At 42.7% G+C, this 21596-nt stretch overlaps 1 protein-coding gene across 1 annotated transcript in view; it reads left to right on the top strand.

Moving 5' to 3' along the window:
* Positions 1–21596, top strand: part of ZNF407 (zinc finger protein 407) — a 300301-nt gene that overhangs the window by 192806 nt on the left and 85899 nt on the right. Inside the window, exon 8 of the mRNA XM_026039740.1 lies at positions 13610–13788. Coding sequence (XP_025895525.1) covers positions 13610–13788 — 179 coding nt within the window. The remainder of the gene's footprint in view (positions 1–13609; positions 13789–21596) is intronic.

Raw genomic sequence — 21596 nt, 5'->3', positions numbered from 1 at the left:
TTCAAGCTAATTATTGATTCTCTGAGGTGACTCTCATGTCGAGGATGTAATTTGCTTTGCTAGAAACACGGTCTGAAACGTCATCCCTTGCTAGACTTCCTGAGGCAGTTGCTGCTTGAAGTTTGGCGTGCACAGCCTGCCAGCCAAAAAATACTTGAAGCAATTTTGAGGTTGTAGACAGTATTGAGAGATGGGTGCACAAACAAAGTTTGGATGATTTTTCAGTAGAAAAGTGTGGTGTTTCATGCGCTCCTTGCTAACAAGCTCTTGCTAAGATCCAACCAGAGAACTACATTTTGGAGATACCTGTTACATGTTTTTTTCAGCATATAAGCAAACCATTAGAACCTCATATTTATTTCAGGAGGGAGAAGGTGTGTCTTTTCTTTGACAAGGTAAGTTTTACTGATCAGTTTAGGAGGACTGACTTTTAGCCTCGTGTCCTGACTAGCACTGGAACTTGCACKGGCCACCCATCATCAGGCAGTTACTTTAATAATTTTTTTATCTCTTGGGCAGTTTCAGTCCAATCTGACAGGAATGGAAGTTCCTGAGATTATTTGAGTTCCTACATATTTCCTAAAAGAGCTGAATAGGRAAAGGGGGAAAAAAAAGTCATGGACTTTCTTTTGCCAGGCAGGCAAAATTCTGCTGTTAAACCTTTCTTCTTACTTATGACCAGATAATGTATTTTACCAGGCTAGGCATCCAGCATGAGTGTTTTTTCTTGCCTGATTGGAGCATCTTGAAGGACATGTTGGGGAGCTGCTGTTCTTGTAGAGGGAGGATTAGTTAACAGGACAAAAATCCATGACAAAAGAGGTTTCATTTGCTACATTTATCAATGTTTCTGGGTCCAAAATTCTTTATTGCAAGTCATCAACAGGTCATTTTATAACGATGTTTAAACCTATCACTATTATCACTGAAAGGAAAGAGAACATACTCAGCTTTCTTTTCTATATTTTTATTTAGAAAAGACTTTATTTGGCRGAGATTTTTATGTCAAAGACTGAGAGTACTGACATTTCTTAGTGAGTGGGAAGCAGCTTTTATCATGGACAGGTTATTCCATAACTGCTTTCTTTGGTATTTATTCCATTTTCTTTTAGGTCATTTAGTGATGAAATATGCCATAATATATAGGTGATGATGGTGTTTGATACAAATACAAATGATGGTATTTGTTCAAACTTGGCTTCTATTCTTCGTATAAATACAGCTGTTTTCATACATTTTTAGTGACAACGAKCACCACAAATTTCCTGTCTAATACGAGGTCCAGTGGCTGTCTACCTGTTTGGAATTCAGCCTTTTCATTTAGGAGGCTAAATGTGATTTTCATCACATTTTAATTTGAATTTTAATTACCTAGCCTTTAAGATTTTGATCAGCACTAATAAATTATAACAAAGTCATCTTATGTGGTATTTAGTTGATTGATTTGCTGTGCTAAAATCTAGTGATTTGGAGGCACAATAAAAATACGTTCAGGTAGGAAGGAGGTTTCAAAGATAAAGGAATTTGTACCAGATTTGTTGAAATCCGACTCAGACGGGGAGAAGACTTCAATTAGAGCCCTTGATGGGAAAATAAACCTGAGTATGTGTTGGAACAGAACGGAGAGTTGCCACCTGCAAGTCAGTCCCTACCTGCCGGCCAGTGCCCRGGAGCTGTGGCCGGTGGTGCCGGGTGCCGAGGGAGAGGGGAGGCTACCGTGAGGAAGAGCTTCTTAACAGTGAGGGTGACAGAGCCCTGGCACAGGGAGGCTGTGGAGTCTCCTTCTCTGGAGGCCTTGCGAACCCGCCTGGATGCCGCCCTGTGCTCCGTGCTCTGGGTGTCCCTGCTGGAGCAGGAGGGATGGACTGGAGGATCTCTAGAGGCCCCTTCCAACCTCAGCCATTCTCTGATTCTGTGTTGGACGAGGCTGCGGAGGTGAAGGACAAGGTGGCCTCTGCTGGCGCTCTGGGCTGCAGGAGARTATCTTGACGGGTAGATGCAGTATCTGCTTGTTCTAGCTGAGCTCTTGTCCTCTCTGAGCTGTAATAATAAGGGGGATTTCATGTTCTTTCCCTGCTCCGAAATCCCCCTTTTCAGCTTCAGTCCGGGGTAGCCTGGTGGGAGTGCTGTAACAGGAAGGATGGTAGGTAAGTTGCTCTGCATCTGAGCACCAACGCTTCATAGTTCAGCAGCAAGTCAATCCTAGCTGGAGGAAAGGAAGGCTCTGGGAGCGCCTGGCCCCTGCCCGTTCTCACCCTCCACTGGCAGTGCTTCGGGAAGGAAGGAGGGTGCAGCACGCCTCATGCCAGCTAATGCACTGTGCYGGGGTGCATGAGAACGAGGTGGGGCCTGCCCGGGGTAAGGAGAGCCTGGAACACAGGATTTGCACTGCCGCCAATAGTGCCTGAGTTTCTCAGCTGTTATGTAGAAGATAGGGACACCAGCGTATCCTTTTCCTGAGCAGATGGGAGTGACTTACATTTCGTATACTTTTTTTCTGTAGAAAAGGTTGATAACTAATTAAAGCGAACTCGATTACCCTACTGAGAGCTACATTAGTTCTTATATCTGTTAACAGCATTGGGAATTTGCATGGCTGTGGTAGACAGACTGGGCTGTTTGCAGCGATGCACCCGACGGAGGCAAAAGCCGCCTCCTGCCCTGGGCAGCAGCGCGTCGCCTGCAGCCCCCGTGGCCGCTCTTTTCCTCCTTGCTTTGTGCCTGTCATATCCTCTCCAGGGCTTAGATTATATTTTTTCTGAGGTCAAGGCTGCTTTCTCTGCCATTCCTCCATGCAATGTGTGGCCTAACATCATTCTGGATGATGTGTTGTCATAGAAAGGCAATCTGCTGTGCAATGAGCATGGACCAGCTTTCTTGGAGGCAGTCTGGCATCTTARATATAGGATTGCTTTTCCCATAGCAGTGTAGGGGGCCCTGTGGCCTTGCAGTGAAACCCTTCCATTGGCACAGCTGTGCAACTGCTYAGTGCCTAGAGCCCCAAGGGAGCCAGAGCAGCTGGGAGTCTGAATTCAGCTCAAAGGCCATTTTGGTGCCTATTTCCTGTCTTCTTTGCAAACCTTGTCTCTAGATCTGGTAACCCACACCCTTTCAAGAAAACAAAGACTTTTCAAGCACTTGGGTGCGTGCAGTCTTCAAGCATTGTCATGATCAGATATGACTGGTTTAGTCTGGTTTCGTTTTTAAACCTGAGCTTCAGTGTGTCTTTCCAAATACATTTCTCTTTTCTTTGTTGTTTTYCTTTTTTTTTCCTTTTCTTTTTTGGAGATCATGTCGTCGTTATATAAGCTGCAGAAAGGGTAGGCCTGAAAGCAGTAATGGCTCATGGGGAGCAAGGGGAGCCTGCTCTCGTTAGGGCACAGCCTCCTGAGCTGTGACCGTCCAGTAGCTCAGAGGAAGAGATTCCCGGGTATCRGGAGCCATATTTTTCTCTTGATATTCCGTTCATGTTGGTAAGCTGCTGCTCTGTAAACTGCTTGAAATAGCCCTGCTATATATGGATTGCTTTCCTCTCAGTAGTTAAAAAAATAAATAAAATCTGTATATATCAGATAACAAAATGGAAACAAATGTATGCATAAATTTCTTCCTAATTTTATGTTTACTTAATTTATGTTTATTTTTGGAAAATACTTGGATTATTTATAATACAGTATAATACAGTAAACTTCTGTGGCCTCTAAGAGCTATGTGGATTAATGACTTCTCTGAGAAGTGTTTTACAACAGAGCACTGTGGAATTTGAGAATGGCTGCTTAGTTAAAATAGTCACYAAGGGCATGCTATTCACATAGGCATCCCTTGCAGAAAACCTATGCCTTCTTTACCTAACTACCCGCTCTACCTTGATTCAGGAGAACTCCACCATGTGTGTATACGTGATGTTAAACTTATGAATAGGTCCAGTTGTTTTCAAGTTAGTTGTGTTTCTAGGAATGCTGTTCTGAATGAGGCTTTTAAGGGCTGTATTACTACAATACAAAATACCTACTGTCAAAAGAATCCTCTGGTTTTATATAAAAGGCGAGGGGCAGGGGGGTGGGGTTTTAGGGKTTTTTTTTTTAGTTTAAGTGTGGAATATATGTTTTCTTTAGCTGTAAAAGCACAATCAAGGCAACATGATAAGTGAGTCAGTGTTGTAAAAGTAAAACTAATTTTGCCTTCACTCACATGAGCTATAGAAGAAGGAAGCTTTATTGTCCCTGGGAAGGTGATAAGGCAGAGTAATTGTATATTATACTGTCCTGGAACATCTGCCTGAAGACTGTTGGAGCAATTCATCTATCATGGACGATACAGCATGTTTTGTCTTTCTGCTTTAACCCATCCCCACTGCTGGCCTGCACGGAGGGTTTGATAGGGACTGCGCCTGGGCTGGGGCTCACATTAATCAGCCCCCTTGTTCAACACTCCAGCTGACATAATTACAACCTGCGCACGGCAGTTATTCAAGTCGAGTCCTTGTCACTCGTGGTGCGAAACTACACAGCTCAGATCCCGAAGGAGATTGCCTTATCACACAGAACAAGGGCTCACAGGAGTTGAAGAGAATAGAAATGGGAAAATGTCTTCCGGGAGTACTATATATTCCTTTAAAATAAGACATTTGAGAGACTTACAAGGGACAAAGAGAAGCATTGTGCAAGGTCTGAAATGAACAGGTTATTATTTTTAAAAGGATTACACAGGCCATTTTTGTGAAATGGACATGGATTATTAAATAAATTCAGTGGTCTCTCTCTCTTATCATTCAGTGACTCTGCCCTATTAGTTTTCTTCAGAAGTGATAAAATAGTTTTTGACTTGTGTAAGGTTTAAGTCTCTCTCAGTAGAAATCATCAGAACACAACTAATAAAAGTGCACATATTATAGCAGCAAAATTGGCACACACACAAGGGAAGATCCACCAGGATCAGAGTGGAGGGCAGGAGAGGCAGCAGGCGAAAGGGCTTTCAGACATGGGCAAGTTCATTAGTTTCTGYTGTAGCATTATGCAGGCACGAGAAGGACGAGGCCAAAGAACAAGCTTTGGAACACTGTGCCATTTTTCCCTGTTTTCCTGTTAACCCGCTGTGGGACAAAACGCAGGTCTGTAGCACCACGTCTACTAAATGGAAGGAGTTTCATGTAACCTTTTCTTATTATTATGGTTTGATTTTTTTTTCTCCAACATAGAACGTTTGTCTACATGATCCTAGGATAATTAATCAACTGTGTATCTATAAAATTCCCCAATTTGACTTATTGTCATCGGCACTTTAACTTTCCTCTGATGTTTAATTTTTTTTTCATCTTGGGTACTAGATCAGCCTGCAGAAGCAGTGCACTTCAGGCAGTTCCTCTTCTTTTCAATCAATAAGCTTGCCACCATTGMCCCTCTAATTCAAATACAGCTTCTGATACTTACACATAAACAAATTATCCTTCCTGGGTGGTCCAGTTTTAAACTAATACTTTTACAAGATTGCTTGTTTGAGACTTTACGATAGTTTAAAGTAAAAGTGCTAGAAACTATTTTATGCATTTTACTCTGCTTGTATGCACCTCAGTCTTTGCTGRGTAAGTTAAATATATATATAGTTCAGTGCTGTGGTGCAATGATACTCTGTTTTAGCATCAGCTGTGTGGGTCTACATGGAAAAAGCCATCTATATGGAAACTGCCATTTCTTACTGATCGCAGAGGCTCAGTGGGCAAAGGCATTTTTACAGGGAGCAGCAAAACTTTCTCTTCCTGCTCTTAAAATCATTTTTCTGCGGGTGAGTGATGGCTGTGAAGTAAGCTCCAAGTAGAGAGCCAAATGCTGCATTTACCTCTATTTGTGCAGACAATGGCACCATGAGGACATAATCGGAAAAGAATGATGTTTCGCTGATATGTACCTGGAAGGAACATCTYGGATTGGAAATACTGGATAATCAATTATACCTCCAAATAAAGAATTAGATTTGACTTTCAGAACCTAAGATGGGTTCACAGTATTGACAGCCAGGAAGGGTATATTTTAATTTGCAAACTGAACAAATTACCATGACATCATAGAAACAATAAATGTCTGACCCCAAAATGACATTTTTCAGACTTCAATTGTACTTCTTGCAGACTAAGCTGTGAAAGAGCCATAAGCTCAGCCAGTCTGACCTTGTTCGTAAAACAARCTACGCAGTTTGTTTTTCCAGTTTGCTGTGTTTTGAGCTCTTTTGAGTAAAAAATCATCTTTTAGAAAATGTTGTGTTCTAGAAAGATGTTCAAGTTTGATTTGAAAATAACAACAGTTGGAGAACCCATTCCCCTTGTGTAAAGGCTTAATTGCACAAGTTGCACAATAAGTGGTGCTTCACTTCTCATTTGAATTTGTCTGTAACTTGGAGCCATTGTTTTTGCTACAGCTTTTTTTGCTATTTTAAAGTGCCTCTTTAATATTATGCCTTTATACTCTGCTAAATTACTCATGCACCAAGCTGAAGTCTAATAAGCAAAACAGTGTTCCTCAGAATTTTATGTAAGGATTTTCTTATCTCACATATCTATTCTGAACTGTTTTGTGCCTGTGTTCCTTTTAAAAGGTAGGGAGTGTGGGAAGGAGATATTCTAGAATTAGTTTCCCCACTGTCATAAACAGAACTTTACATCCTCACTTTTGCTTGGTGCCTCCTTGTTTATATATCGGAAGATGACATGGGGCCTTTCTGCTTACAGCATTGCACCGAAGGCTCAAATTAAACTCTTGGTCCATTAATCCCTAAATTGTTTTCAATGTCACAGCTTTTTACAGTATGTTCTGTTATTCTGCAAGCCACTTGCATCCTTTGGGCAAAAGCGTGAGGACTAATGTTTTAGTTGTATTTGTATCTGTTTTTGTTGAACAAGCCTAGGTTATGAAACCCTAGAGCTCATTCTGTATGGCTGCTGTGTCACTGCTGTTAATCATGCTATCAATTTTAGTGTCATCTGCAAATTTTATTAGCAGTGATTTTGTATATACTTTTGGCATGCATAACAGAAGTGAATCTTTCAGAAGTGAATCTTTCAGACAGTTAATGTTTATTCCAGAGATAAGCCAGAGTATTGAAATGAGAAATAAAATGACCATCTCTTCCTTGCACGGGGGAGGGAGGCTGGGCCTGGGAAAGGACAAGCACAGGCAATATATTAGCATTAAAAAAAACCACGTAGAGATTGTGCAGACCATAGTGCTCGGGACACAAATCCAGGCTGCAGAGCAACAGGACCTGCCCTCAGGGGAGCTCAGTTGTCACTGGAACGGCCGAGGGAGCTGACACCAAGGGCAGTGGGAGAAGGGCCATCTGCACGGGGGCTGAGGGCAGCCTGCAGGCTCCGCTGCCCTCCTCTTCCCGACTCCAGCAGCACGAGGAGGAGGCCGGTTCCGCTCGCTGCAGCCGTGGGGCTCTGCAGCCTTTCTGAGGCTCCGTCTGCACTTCCCTGTTTGCACAAGTATTCTGTGGGTTCCCCAGCAGATACAAACAGAGCCTCTACGGAGCTGTTCAGAGCAATTTCGTGTGATCACTAAATGAAATATAACAGAGAAAAAATAATAATGATGTTGGAAGGAAAAGTGTGTCTTCAATTAAATTCACCCCAGCTTTTTTTTTTTTTTTTTTTTTTTTTTTTTTTTTTTTTTTAAATAGATGCTTTCCATGGCCTCATTTCAGCAAGGTATTTGATCATGTACATAAATTTAAGCTTGTGACTCATCCTTTTGAAGTCAATGGGCCTGCCTGTACTTAAGCTGCGCCGCTGCATAAGTACCTTGCTAAATCTGGGCCTGTGCTGCTTAAATCCAGTCTCTGTCCTTACACCACTGCAGAGATGCTACTTCCCAATCCAAATTCTCTCTTACACCAGTAAGAAAGAGAAGTGGAGGGTCTGTGTGTGGGGGGGGTGGAAGCCCATGGAGAGGAGCCTGAGGATCCTGGGTTAGGGAGGAACACGAGGCCGGCGCGCTCGGCGCCGCCAGGGCCCRGCCTGCAGCGCCATGGCGGCGTGCGGCGACACAGGCCGCGGCTCCTGGAGCCCTCCGTGGCATGGAGCCCTCAGGAGGCCTCGGGAGCAGCCCATGCCTCAGAAACTGCCCTCTTTACTTGCTGTTCGTTTGTGTGGGTTTTTTTTTTTTTAACGTGTTTTTGAGGGCTTAAGGCAGAACGACGATGTTTTCTTGGAATCGGAGTGTTTTCTCTGCAAAGATGAAGTTTTCTCTATGTTGTGAAATTTGTTGCAAACTGAGCATTTTTTTAGGAAAATGCTGTGAAAAGTCATGAATGGTTCTCGATGCCAGCACTGCTTCTATACTTAAGTTTTTTAGAGTGCGGAGCTGTGACCTGCCTACCGGCCCCTAGGAGGTAAGCCGGGCCAGAGCACGTCACTTCTCATTTCCCTGCAGAATTCCAAATTACTCTGTATTTGCCTATACAAGGATCCCGTTCGGCTGTTGTGATCAGCTCCTTGTAGCCCGTGCGTTTGCAGTGATGGGTTCTTTGAGATTGGGGTGTYTGCTCACGCTGTATTTAATGGCCGACCTGTGGCCAGATTCCAGTGTGGCCACGCTGGCTGCCGAGCGAGGMGAGAGCCCAGCGGTAATTATCAATCTTCCCTCCCTTTCAGTGCTGACGCACTAGTTTTTGCCATTTCCCTACAGGGCTCTGCTACTTTTTAGCAGCCAACATTGGACATCTGTCACACATACTGTATGTCATAACAAATAGATCATTATAAAAAAAAAAGCAAAGCTATAAATGTAGAAGAGCGGAAAACATTATGATGATTGTGCCTGGGTGTTAGTATAATACCATCAGAATAAATCCCAAATATATTTTTTGTTATTTTCTCTGTGAAACTGAGAAAGACTCATTAAAGACTCATTAAAATGTGCGAGTGCATCACACTGTCCCTTATGGGCTACGTCGTGTCGTCCGGGCAGCAGTACGTGGCAATACACGTAAAGCCTGGCAGCTCACGTGGCCATGGGATGCGCCTTGTTATGGAATTTGGGTCTCTATTTCGGCCGYGTATCCCTACTCTGCTTAGAAAGCRTCGCTGTGGGCGACTGTTCCYTGCGGAAGCAGCAGTCGTGGAAGAGGCTGCTCATTACCACCGTCCACCAGAGCTCTTTAGGAAGAGGATAACGAGGTGCCTGTCAGAGCTGACACAGGCGGAGCGGATCGTGCAGCGGGCACGTTGCCGCCGGCCCCGCGCTCCCTGTGAGTGGGTGCCGCTCGTTCCTGCAGGGATACCCTCAGCCGCCCATCCCGGCAGGGATACCCTCAGCCGTTCATCCCAGTAGGGATACCCTCAGCCGACCATTCCAGCAGGGATATCCTCAGCTACCCATCCTGGCAGGGATACCCTCAGCCACTCGTTCTGGCAGGGATATCCTCAGCTGCTTKGTAACAGAGCCCTGTGGTAGAGCTCCAGCGCTAGCATCCCTGTGGTTGTTCCCGCCAGGCATTTAAAACATAAGGCAGGTAGGAATTCTGCTTGGTGCAAAGGAAACAGGTAAGCGAGGTGCTGGAAATAAGAATACATAGAGAATGTACAGTATTATATACACACATGATACACAAATGCATATGTTAAAGTATAATAATTATATAATGGCAAATGGTAAAAATATGAGTTATAGGACATTTCACAGTCTTCGGGGCCATCCTTTCTTTTTTCCCCTCTCTTTCTTCAGCAATACTGTGCTGGCCTCTAGCACTGAGCAGGTAAGCTGACACTACACCTTTCAAACTTGACTTCCAAACCAAGTGTTTGTGGTGTATGCAGCTCGTACAGGACATCGTAGCTAGTCTGAGCTAACTGGCACTCAGTTCATTAAAAAAAAAAAAAAAAAAACAGAGATGGAGGTACATCTTGGAGTTTCATTTTGTTTTATTTATTTTCTTTGCTCAGTGTAAGTTGGACAGGGCAGCTGTCCGTGACCTGGAAGGTTTGGATTGAATAAGCCTGTGACTGTTATGTAATTAGCTGAGATTGAGGTGTTTGTTTCTTTCCCGTCACAAAACTATTTTCCATTTGGCTGTTTACCATCACTCTGCAGTTTTCAAACAGCTTAWTCTGAGTGAGGAATAAAGGCAGCCTTGAAGGACTTTATTTTGGGAAGCAGTGACACTGAAAGAAACTGAAAGGGCCAGGCACATAAAGAGTCAGCATGAACTCATGTGTGTAGAGGGGTACTCAGGAGCTCCCAAAATTCCAGGCTTGGTTGGAGGATATTGAGAATGGGGGGAGTCGTGTTGTCCGTATGTGCAGCACCGGTGTCAAATGCATGTTCAGTTCCTGTATTCAAGGTTTAAAACAGCATCTGCAATTGAAAGGAGCTGTGGAAGAGCCTGAAGATTTGTCAAAATGAGATTCAATAAACTCAACCTCGATAGCTTGTGCAGCAGGAGGTTTTGATAGCTCAGGGGAGCAGAACAGTATCTCTTAGCTGCAAACAAAATCACTGGAAATACAATGCACTTTGTGAAGGTGAGGAGCAGCAGCTCTCATAGGGAGCCATTTGCCTACAAGTGCAGTGGATTTCTCATCTCCCCAGATGATGTTTTAGTTCCAGCGAGAGTTCAGGTTTGAAGGAAGAATCGCTAGGCAAACCTGTATGAACCCTGCTGTCCATGAGGTCTGGCTAAATATATAGATAAATAAATGTTCCTTACGTCCTTATGATACCTCATGTCTCAAAAAAATCAATGGCTTTCCTTTTTGAGTTTAAATCAAAACTGCAATAATGTAATTAAAGACATTTAGGTTTCTAGATTAGCTAACATTTTATGAGAGTAAGATACATGCAAATTTTGGTTAATAAGTGAGGTTAAAAATATATTATGATAATAATAAATATATTAAATACATTTAATAAACATATTAACTTTATATTATATATTAACTATATAAATTAAATAAATGCATTAAATTAATATATAAATTATAAAAATATGATATATGAGGAATTTAATCAGAAGTTTGCGTTCATTGGAAGAAAGTATCTGGAGAGTGATCTTTTTACATGAGAGTAATTGAACACTGTTTGCAATTTCTGTGTATTTCTTGCAGGTTTTGTAGCACATTATAAACAATGTTGAAGACTTGCAGAGTGCTGTCTCTGCTAGAGTGAATTTTATTTATCATGATGAATAGGGGTGAGCGGAAAGAAATCTCTCTGCTCAGTTGGCTGTATGGCCATGTTTGTTTTCATGTTGTAAATAGCAACATCCACGGAGTTACCAAGAGTCCTCCAGGCTGCGTGCATTCCTCTCCAGAAAGAAGCTGTTTGTACCTAATGCCCTGGAGAAATTTTTTTTTGAAAACACATCATATTTGTGCAAATATGAGCCCCTGCAAGATGCTAAAATATTTAAAACTTAGTGAGCTAGATAATTAACATTTTGCCTTATTTGTGCCTCTGAAACCTTCTGTTTTCATGTCTTTTAGTAAGCATCTTTTTGAAAATGTCAAGCACTGTGAAATGGAAGAGAGTGGCCATTGCGACTTCCTATTAGTTAAACATCATAATAAAATAAGTTGCTTCCTGCTGCATTCCATCTAGGTCTTGAAAGCAGGGCTGACAGTGAGGTCATGTGCAACACCGTTACAATGCAAAGTCGTGGCAACCTTGAATTTGGAGCAAAAAGAGAAGAGAAGTAAGCAGCGGGTCGGAACTGGCCTGTAACGGGGCCGTGCCAGGCGCCACGTGAGCTGCTTTGGGTGCAGGGAGCCCACGCACGCACCCTGCACAGGGCACTGGCCTCCAAAACGGGAGCCCACCAGCTTCTCTTCACTACTCCAACATGGGCTGCCACAAACCCTTTATACCTTTCACAGAACTATTGCAAGTTTTATCTCTTTCCTTAACCTAGTCTGAGAGCTGAGCTAAAAGGACGTAGATATTTTATTTCAGATTTGCATGCTCCACTTTACCTCACTTCAAAGTTTAACCCCTAATAGGAGGTTGTCTCTTGCTTTCATTGCAGTATTCTCTATTATTTGTATAAAACACCTATCTATCTCTATTATTTTTATAAAACACCTTCACTTCAATCACATTTTTAAGCCTCGTAATTCGGAGGGAGGGCAGTGGAGAGGGAGAGAGCCAAACCCTGAAAGCTGCTGAGGACCAAGTGCGCTCCTATTTTTCAGTGAACATAAGTCTCTTCTCTGACTTTCTCAACAGCCTGATCATTACACTGCTATATAGCAGATGGACGTGACAGAGGGTGAGCTTTGGCAGCACCGTGAGGCAGATATCAGCTTTGCTCTGGCCATCTCCAAGCGAGAGACAAGCACTCCAGCAGAATTTCAAGCTGCTACTTCCAGTTTATTTTGGGGGTCTTTTTTTAGGTGCCTGTTACGGTGCTATTTGTAAATGTGACACACAGACAACCAGTTGCTCAACATAGTACTGTTGTCTTATTTAAATATATGTCAAATATTATATATTTATGTATTTTATTGCGGGTTTTTTTTAAGTTAAACTGGATTAATGTTCTTAGTTTGCCAACATTAATGGGGTATAATACTAAGAAAGTCTATAGAAATAAAATATTGTTCTCAGGTTGTTATTTTGTTTTAGGAAGAAATATTATAGTTGTATCCACTTAGAAAGAAATAAAAAAGAAGTGAATAGTGTGTGAGCTTCATCAGAAACTTTATATAATTAGGAAATTCTAATGTAAAATAAATTTGGGGAAGAATGTAATATTTTGAAGTCTAGAAGTCAAAAACTATTGTCATGTCATTGATCACTGCAGATAAAATGTAAGGTTTATTTTCACTTTTTTTTCCCAGAAATAATATTAGTATTATGTCTTTGGTATTTCTCTGAGAAATAGCATATCTTTGAAGTCCATAAAATTGTATGTTGATGTAAAACTATGCAACTCTCGTATCTATATCCTGAATTGACACATGAAAACTCAACTGCCTACACAGAACACATGTTTCAGCAATAAATCAGAATATATGCATATATGGGGAAAAAAAGTGTGAACTTAAGAAGATCCTTTTTATTTTCTTACACAAACACTAGGACATTGAGATAAGAACTGGTGGAATATTCTTATGAAAATCAGGCACAAAATCTCCTTTGGAGCCTAGGAATGTGTAGGAGAGGCTCAGCTGAACCTCACCATGGATGCCTCAGGTGTAATGCAAGGTGTAATGCAAGGTGTAATGCAGCCCTCTGTGTAGCTGGGCTGCATTAAGGGCCTGGAACTCAGAACGCCTGAACAAGGATCAGTTTTGCTGCGCTGAGGGGTTTTGCTTGCACCCTGTTCATCAGCAACAACCAGAAAAATTAAAATGCTGTGACATTTGCAAATGTGCAATTTTTCATTTTGAAATGCTTCTGTTTAGATGTTTTGCTCAGCTAATCTGAAACAGTTTGAGAGTTTTCATGCCAAGGACAGCTTTTATACAGAATTGAAGGGGCACGAGACTGGGCAGATTACGGAAAATGAGCTTTAGGAATGACCCTGCTCATAGGAATGACCCTGGCCATGACCCCACACTGCTTCAAGGTCTTATAGTGAGTAGATCACTATAAAACTTCTTTTTTTTCTCGCTTTCTAGGTCCAACTGTGCTGAAAACATCCGCAAGCACATCTTACACACGGGAAAGCATGAAGGAGTCAAAATGTACAACTGCCCCAAGTGCGATTACGGAACCAACATCCCGGTGGAGTTTCGGAATCACCTGAAGGAGCTGCACCCGGACATCGAGAATCCCGACCTGGCCTACCTGCACGCCGGTAAGCGCCGCCTGCCCCGGCCTCCCTGCACCCGCCCTTTCCCAAGCCTCCTGCTTCCACGCTTCCAAGGAGCAGGACGCCTCATGCGTGTTACTGGTCTTTGATCCGAAGAGGAAAGTGATTTTAAAATGGACCCGTTGCACTTTCCCTTGGGATGGGGAGGAGGGCAATGCACTACGTGCTGCAGTCCACTTAGGCTTCACAAGCAAAACGAAGCTTGCAGTTGTATGTGTAAGCAACCACAGTTAACGCTGAAAGATATAATAGCCGCTGAGGAGAATTTTACTGTTAGAAGAAAAAGTGTTAATTCAAGTAACATGAGAAAGGTACCAGCCTCATAGAGTAATGTAGGAGATAGTGTTTTGCAACGCTAAGACAGCAAAGGTAAGTGATCGCTTGGCTTTTAATGTGGTTAGTTCTGCTCATGTTCACAATATGATTCAAATAACTAAGAAAGAAATATGAATTTTGCTAGCACATGACCTATCTGGAGAACCTGCAGGGACTCATGTGTAAATCAACAAATAACAATACAAATAACAAAACAATAATTCAAATATTTTGTGCCATGTCCCCATATTTTAATATTTTTGGCTAGTTTCACAGCAACATTTTACATAGTGCTTTACAGAGATTGAGAACAGGCAAAAGTTTACTTTCTAAGTTGAGCTAAGAACATGACAAAAGAGGGCTACAACAAAACACAAGATTCATCAACAAGGTACGTTTGGTTTGGGAGCTTTCTATTAGATAACACATATATGGAAGTCGCTTCCAGAAAGTAAATCATAAATAATGCTTTAGAAACAGGAAATGAAAGAACAAAGTTGGGATGTTTTCTACTTAAAAAAAAAAAAAGTTTTTTTCAAAGATCATAAGATTCAGAATGAAAGACCAAAGTGTAACAGGAACATCAAAACAGTAAAATAAGATGATTTCAGTGGAAAGKTTTTAGGAGGAAAATAAATTAGGCTGGAGCTTGAATGAAACGTGATCTTAATTCGGGAGAGAGAGATAACTTAGACATCACGAGGGGGTTAGACAAGTCAGTGCAGTGGGAAAAGAAAAGCAGATGGCAAGAAAGAAGAGTTAGTGAATCCAGAGGAGAAGGAAGCTACGTGGGCCAAATCCTGCCCACAGAAAATATTCGTTCATTAAAGTTAGTACTGCCACCATTAGTGCTGTTTGGTCAGAYTTAAATCTTCTTCTGTAAGGACTTGATCTTATAAATTTGAGAATCATGGGCCTGTAAAATACCTGTCCTAGAGAGCTTTTATTTAGCAAYGTGCAGCGTCTATACTGAAGTTATTTTAAAGTCTCCTCAAATCCTTTTCTGACTACAGGCAATGTATTATTTGTACCATATATTTCTATTTGCCAAGTATTCCGCTTCATTTTGGAACCAATCATCATGTCATGTCAGCATATGGTGGATAATATCTGGATGTGCAAACAAAATGCCAGTTGGCAGAATACCAATTTCAAAATAGGTCAGAAAACTGATCACATTGCACCATATTTCTGACTAAAGTGAATGAATATTCAACTCAGAATTTATATCCAGACACTTTTGGTTATTTAGTACAATAATCCCACTTAAAATAATATMGAAAATATTCTAAATAGCATAATGTATTCTAAATATTCTAAATAGATACAGTATTTACGTATAAAAGAGGAAACCCTGGTAGAACAACTGACATTTTTCCAAAATTACAAAGTCTTTTAAGATTCCGTGTTGTTTGTTCAAGACATACATATATATATAGGTAAAGGAATTGCTCTTTGTAGCATACTCTGGTAAAAATAGTCAACTTGTTTGTCTTGGCAGTGTACAGAAAATTGTTATAAATGTGTTTTATACTAAAGATCATTATCATTTATATATATGTATATTTATGTATTCATCCTTATACTGGAGAAATCCCCTTTCACTTGAGAGGGTCCTGTACAAACATATAAGACCTAGTGAGGTCTGGCTGCCACCTAATTATTGCTAGGCTAGCTAGCCTAGAACTGGTATGCCACAAAGGTTTGTTGAAATACTGTTTGCATAATCCCATCTCCAAAAGGGCACTACTATGTTTTCCTTTCAGAAAGAAATGCTATTAAAGCAGGGCCTAGGTGGTAATTATGCATTCAGCTCAGACATTAAAATGAAGGCTTTTTCATTTCTTCTTTTCAGTCCTGCTGGACACCTGAGAGTTAAAGATTTTACAGAAGATTTTTAGAGGAATGAGGGAATAACTCCAGAGCCCTGGCTAACATTTCTTATCAAACTAAGATTTGTTCAATGTCTAGTTCATGGTTACTGATTGCAGCTTGGTCATTGCCCATACCCACAGAGAATCCACAATGTGATATAGAACTCTTGAGGATGATGGGAATATGAAAGTGTCATAAAAAATCAATTTTTTAACTAAAACTTATTTCTCTTCCTTTTGTGTCCTAATATTGCTTGGTAGCAGAGAAGCCATCCCCTCTGCTTCTTTGAGCAGAATAGAAATAGAAAACTAGTCAGAAACTCCCTTTTCTGCCTACAGTCAGATCAGAGCTGTAGGTTGCCTTCAAGGTGTGGCTGGGTATAAAATTCAAGCCTCTTCCTCATCTGTGAAATGGAGATTATCAGTTATCCTGTGCAAATTAATGCTCTTTGAAGTAGCTTGCTCTGACTATTAAAACATTGCTTTATGASCTGAACGGCAGCAAAGAGCTGGAGGAAGCTGCGTTTTTAGGGGAGATGACCTGGAAGGTGGGTGAGAAACCAGGTTACCTCCTGCATGAGTGAAGGTGATGATACTGCAATTGATAGGTGATAGCTCTTTCAATTTTGCATCTTTGAAATCCTTTATAATGTAAGGAATGTTCCAAAACAGAAATGGGCTTACTAAACAATTAGAGGAGTCTGCAATCAACATTTTCTGAGTAATAAAATTTTGATTCTAATGGGAGAATTGCAAATTCTTCTTGGTATAAATATGCAAAGCCGAAAATCTGTCACTTTATTTTAAAAATGTATACACAAGGTAGTACATTGTTAGATCATCATGATAGCCATCATTTTGGCGAGTTATTTGATAAAGATCGTTTTTTTGAGTGCTCACTGTGGGCTTGTCCATGTGGCAAGATTCATCCATAGTAAGCTAAAGAGATCTTGGGATTGATTCTTAGTTGCATTACTTTTCCAGATTTCCTGGATGTGGTTTTGTTTTTTTCCCCTGCTGCTGATGCACATTTCTGTACRTCAGTAATGAGCTGAGCTGAACCCGAAAGCTTTGGCAAGGAGGATAGATGGAAGGACCCTCCCTTCCTGTGATGTAACCTCAAAGGTTTCCATTCTCCAGCTGTTTTTCACAGACTTTTGCCTGCTTTGGAGCATCCTCACTTGGTAGTGATAATTCCAGTTTGCACTAAATGTTCTTCATTTAGGAGCTGTTATCTTATGGACATTATGATATCATTATGATGCATTATTTATGTCCAAAGAGAATAATATCTAGGGCTTGACAACCCCATTATTCCAGCAACTGCGGAGCCCATGGCATCTCCCCGTGTGGGTGGCATTCTCATGTGGGTACTAAAGCGGCAGAGAGGCTAAAAGCTCTTCAGAGGGAAGAGGAACAGTTTGCTCTTTATTATTTTCTTGCTCGTGCTGCAAGTGGGTGCTGTAGTGCTGGAGCACCGTTTGGTTCTGAGATAAGAGCTGGCAGTCACGCTGTGGGTGACTGTTTCTGAAGCCATGCGGAGCTCAAGGGCTGAGATACCCACTCCGCTTTTGTCCCGAGGGAGTGGCCTGTTTCTGCCACCATTTCCCTGTCTCTCCTCATTCTGGGCCTGGCGCTCCTGACTGCGCTGGCTCGGATGCTGACAGATCTTGCACTGTTTTTGAACTCGGTTATCAGTAGATCCTCCATGATTCTTAAATAGGATGGGCGGTTGGAAGCAAGGTAACAGCGAAGTTTTAGTCTRTGTCATTATTTATGTGCACTGGTCAGAGTGAAGAGGCTCTCCRAGCCTGAGTGTTGCTGCAGGAAGTCAGCAGCATCCATTTTTTTGCTGTGCACTAATCTGTGGTGCAGATCTTCATCTGTGTGTGAATTTCCCCATGTGCAAAACCAGTAAAATGTCTCTACAACTCAAGGCAAAAATCATTTGCTTACAAACCATTTCACAACAGTCTGGTATTTGATTAAGGAACTGCGTAAGACTTTCAACAGAAAGTGGTGAGGCACTGTATAACACAGGAGACTCAGGAGAGTCCTGAACTCTCACTTGGAGCTCGCTCCTTTAGGAAAAGAAGAAGGAAAATGAGGGAAGGCAGAACAAGGTAAYCACGCTATTTGGCAAGGGCACAGGCCCTCCTCCTTTAGAAGGGGCCCGGTGCCGCTGGGAGCGCCTGCCSCACTGGGCCCTGCGGGGTGACGCAGCGACGCCGTCCTCCTCACTTCTGTAGGTCCGGGAGCACTGGGAGCGTGAGCTGCTTCCCAGCTCCACGGACACCTCCCGGGAGCGCCGGGCAGGAGGGCTCCGTGTGCTCCGTGGAAGTGGAGGTGCCTCCTTATTAAGCCAGGGTGCCCCCTGGGGCYGGGCCCGCCGGGCACGGATGGCGCCGGTTGTGCCCCGCGGCTGGCGGCGCCTCACGAGGCGYGGCCGAGTTCATGGCCAGGACCGTCGGCAGCGGGTGGGTGGTCACAGGGTGCGAGCGGCGTCGCACGCCAGGGAGAAGATACCGCGGCGAGCAACTCTCAGGCCAGCTGAGCAAAGCCTGGGAAAAATCAGCTACGGAAAGAGTAGTAGTGAGACAAGCTGCAGTGAGAAATAAGGTGTGAATGTTTAAATGTGAGGTCGGTTGAGCACTGACATCCATGACCAGAGGAAACTGTTCCCGCTGTATTCCTTGGAGACTCCAGAAGACTGGAYGTCTTTCTGGAAGATAGGTTTTAGGAGGCCTCAAGGTTGCTGGGCTCCCTGCAAAACTAATTAAAGGAAATTTAAAGGACTTCGATATGCTGGGAGTCACACTAGTATCAAGTGCTCATTTCTGCTCTTAAAGCTTAAGGCGTTCCTGGCGCCAGGGCTGTGCTTGTGGAGCTGARCCGTGGCAATAGCAGAGGGTAGTTGAGGAGACTCGCTGGGACCCCACAGCGCTCTTTCTCTTACGGATGGCAGTGCCATTAAAAGAACCATCAGCGCTGAATTCTTGCCCTCTCTGAGCCTGAAGTGCCTGTGCCTGACTGGAGATATACTAGCCTAAAATAATTTTCTTTCTAGTATGTAGTTAAAGCCTCCATAAAACACATAAGAGCTTTCATTTAACCAAAAAAAAAAAAAAGAAAAAGAAAAAGAAAAGAAAAAAGAAAGAAAGTGTTAGAAGAATCTCATTCCTGTTGAAATGCTGCTCTTTGGGTTGGCAGTTTCCTTACTGGGTTATTGGCTCCTGGGGTAGAAAATTGATTGGAATTGGAATTGGAAAAAAGGCAGGTCGGGGAATCAGCTGTGCAGGAGGTCAGGCYGACGTCGTGCGCTGCTCCTTTTTTGGCTTGGGAAGTCTGAGCAAAGGGGATACTTTGGCCCGTTCAGAAAGAGGGCACGTTTGYGGCAAAGCCTCTTTTCCAGCCAACACTGCCCCACGTCCCAGCCCCAGCGAGCTTCCTGGGGCGCTCTGTGTCCCGGAGGCCGTGCCGGGGACAGCGCCGCCGTGCCCGCGTCCTGAGCAGGGCCCAGGGCCCAGCGCGATGCCACCCGGCGGGCGCCGCCGCCGGAGCGCGCCCGTCGTGGGGCCCACGTGAAAGCGCGATCCTTATCCCGCCTGGCGGCTGCATTTATCAAATTATTGAGAGGAAAAAAATGGATGGCTAAAAGTTGCCGTGTGATCTATTATGTGATTTTATCAAGGTATAGCTGTATTACCAAGTGGGAGCTGTAGGCTTATTCAGAATGTGAATTGAACACAGATAACTTGATAATGTAACAATTATACCGGTATACTAGAGCTTTCCTGTTCTTAAAATTTTCATTTTTCTTGTCCTTTTACGCCTTTTCTCTGACTCTTTAAAAGAAAATAAAAAGGTGAAACAAATTACAAAAAAATCAAATAGTAAAGAATGTGTTTATTCTAATGCACCTGAATTTATCAAATTAGGAAAATATACAATGAATAAATTCTCCTTATTAATGAATGATGTACAATTTCGTTTACAGGCATATTTAACTTCTTTCTGGGTATAGTTTTTTTCACAGTCTTTCTCTTTATTAAAATACTTTTTAAATACTGTAGTTTAAAACAATATTTAAAATCTGTCATTGCTAGATSTAGGCAAATAAGGTAGAAGCTTTTACTTTAGTAGAGCATTGCTTGGGTTGCTAGTCAGATAAAACAGTATTTTTGATGGCTGGTGTACTTGAGAAAAAGGCAGCCCCAGCTCTGCTTCAAACAGGTTTGCTCTTGTCATAGCTATTAGTGCCAGTCTTTCAATAGCGTGTCATGTTGATTGGCAGTCACTCCCTTTCCTCTTTTGTGAAGAATAATAATTTTAGTGTGTGCTTGAAATAAAAACCTAGTATAAATGATTTTCTGTTTGTAAAGGAGGAAGCTAGGTTCCTTATAGCCTGTGTAGATTGCTTTGTATTTTGTTTCACACACAAAAAAATTAATCCATGTTAAAAAATCCAACTCATTTGATTATTTTCTAGCTGTCTGCTCTGAGTAGGCTTTGCATCCTGGCAAAGCTACCGCTGCCGGTGTCTTTATCTTGGTCGTCAGGAGTGTCGAGCTGCCCTTCTGTGGGTAGYGCTTGCGGTGAACAAAACCGTGAGGTCAGAAAGCGTTTTTGCTTCTCCTGTCGCCCCCAGTTGGTGCTGCCGCTGCTGAGGAGCTTGGGGCTGCTTTCACACGTTCCCAGCTGCTTTTCCTGACCGGGCAGTGTGGGTGGCAGCTGAGTGACATGAGAGGAGGAGCTGAAATATTTTGATGGAAGTATTACATCATCTAATATTCAAGAAAAATGACTATTAGGTACATTTTTATCAGTGGATGGTATCCTCAGGTGAGAATGAAGGCCATGAATTCCTCTAAAGGAAAGATGTTCAGATTATAATTTTAACAAAAACAGACAATACTGCCTGGACAAAAGCATGAGACAAGGCTTTACAATATCTCTGATCAATGCAGGTGGAGCATCTTTCATGTTGTGCAGCATTCTTCCTCCAGATAATTGGCACTAAGCTGTAGGCCCTGTATCTTTTCCTAGTGAGTGCAGCACCGACGGGGCTCAAAATGACCGCCTTGCACCTCTGGCCATGTCCCAGTCCTCGTCTCCCTCCCTCTACGGCATCCTGGTGTCTGAGGCAGAGGGGCAGCCKGGCCGGGAAGGGAGCCACGAGCTTCGCCACGCTGGCCAGCACAGCAGCTCCCGTTGGCTTTGGAGGTGCTTGCTGGGCTCTCACACCCACGGGGCGGTATCTTTGGGGTTTCCTTCTGTTTGCTTTCCTGGATGCATCATGTGCCTCCCTGACGCCCTSTTAGCTGCTTGTCATGGAGCTTGGTCTCCCAGGCTCTGGTGACTAAGATGCCTTGTCTGCCCGATGCACTTGCTCATTCGTGCTGCTCCTAATTTCTATTTTACTTCCAACAGTTCTTCATAATTTTCTCCATCTTTTCATTTACCAGATCTTTGGTACCTTTCAAATGCTAAATGCTCTCCCATATATCCTTAGTAACCATGCTGGATTTTTCTGTCCTTTTTAATATTTAGGTTTTATTGGATGAATGTAGATTGCACCTTCTCTAACTGTGCCTTAAATAATTG

The sequence above is a fragment of the Nothoprocta perdicaria genome, unplaced genomic scaffold (genome assembly GCF_003342845.1).
Source record: "Nothoprocta perdicaria isolate Ctin4 unplaced genomic scaffold, notPer1 scaffold_24, whole genome shotgun sequence".
Classification (NCBI taxonomy): Eukaryota; Metazoa; Chordata; class Aves; order Tinamiformes; family Tinamidae; genus Nothoprocta; species Nothoprocta perdicaria.
The sequence above is the reverse complement of the archived record's forward strand: the minus strand, read 5'-3'. Positions and strand labels throughout refer to the sequence as shown.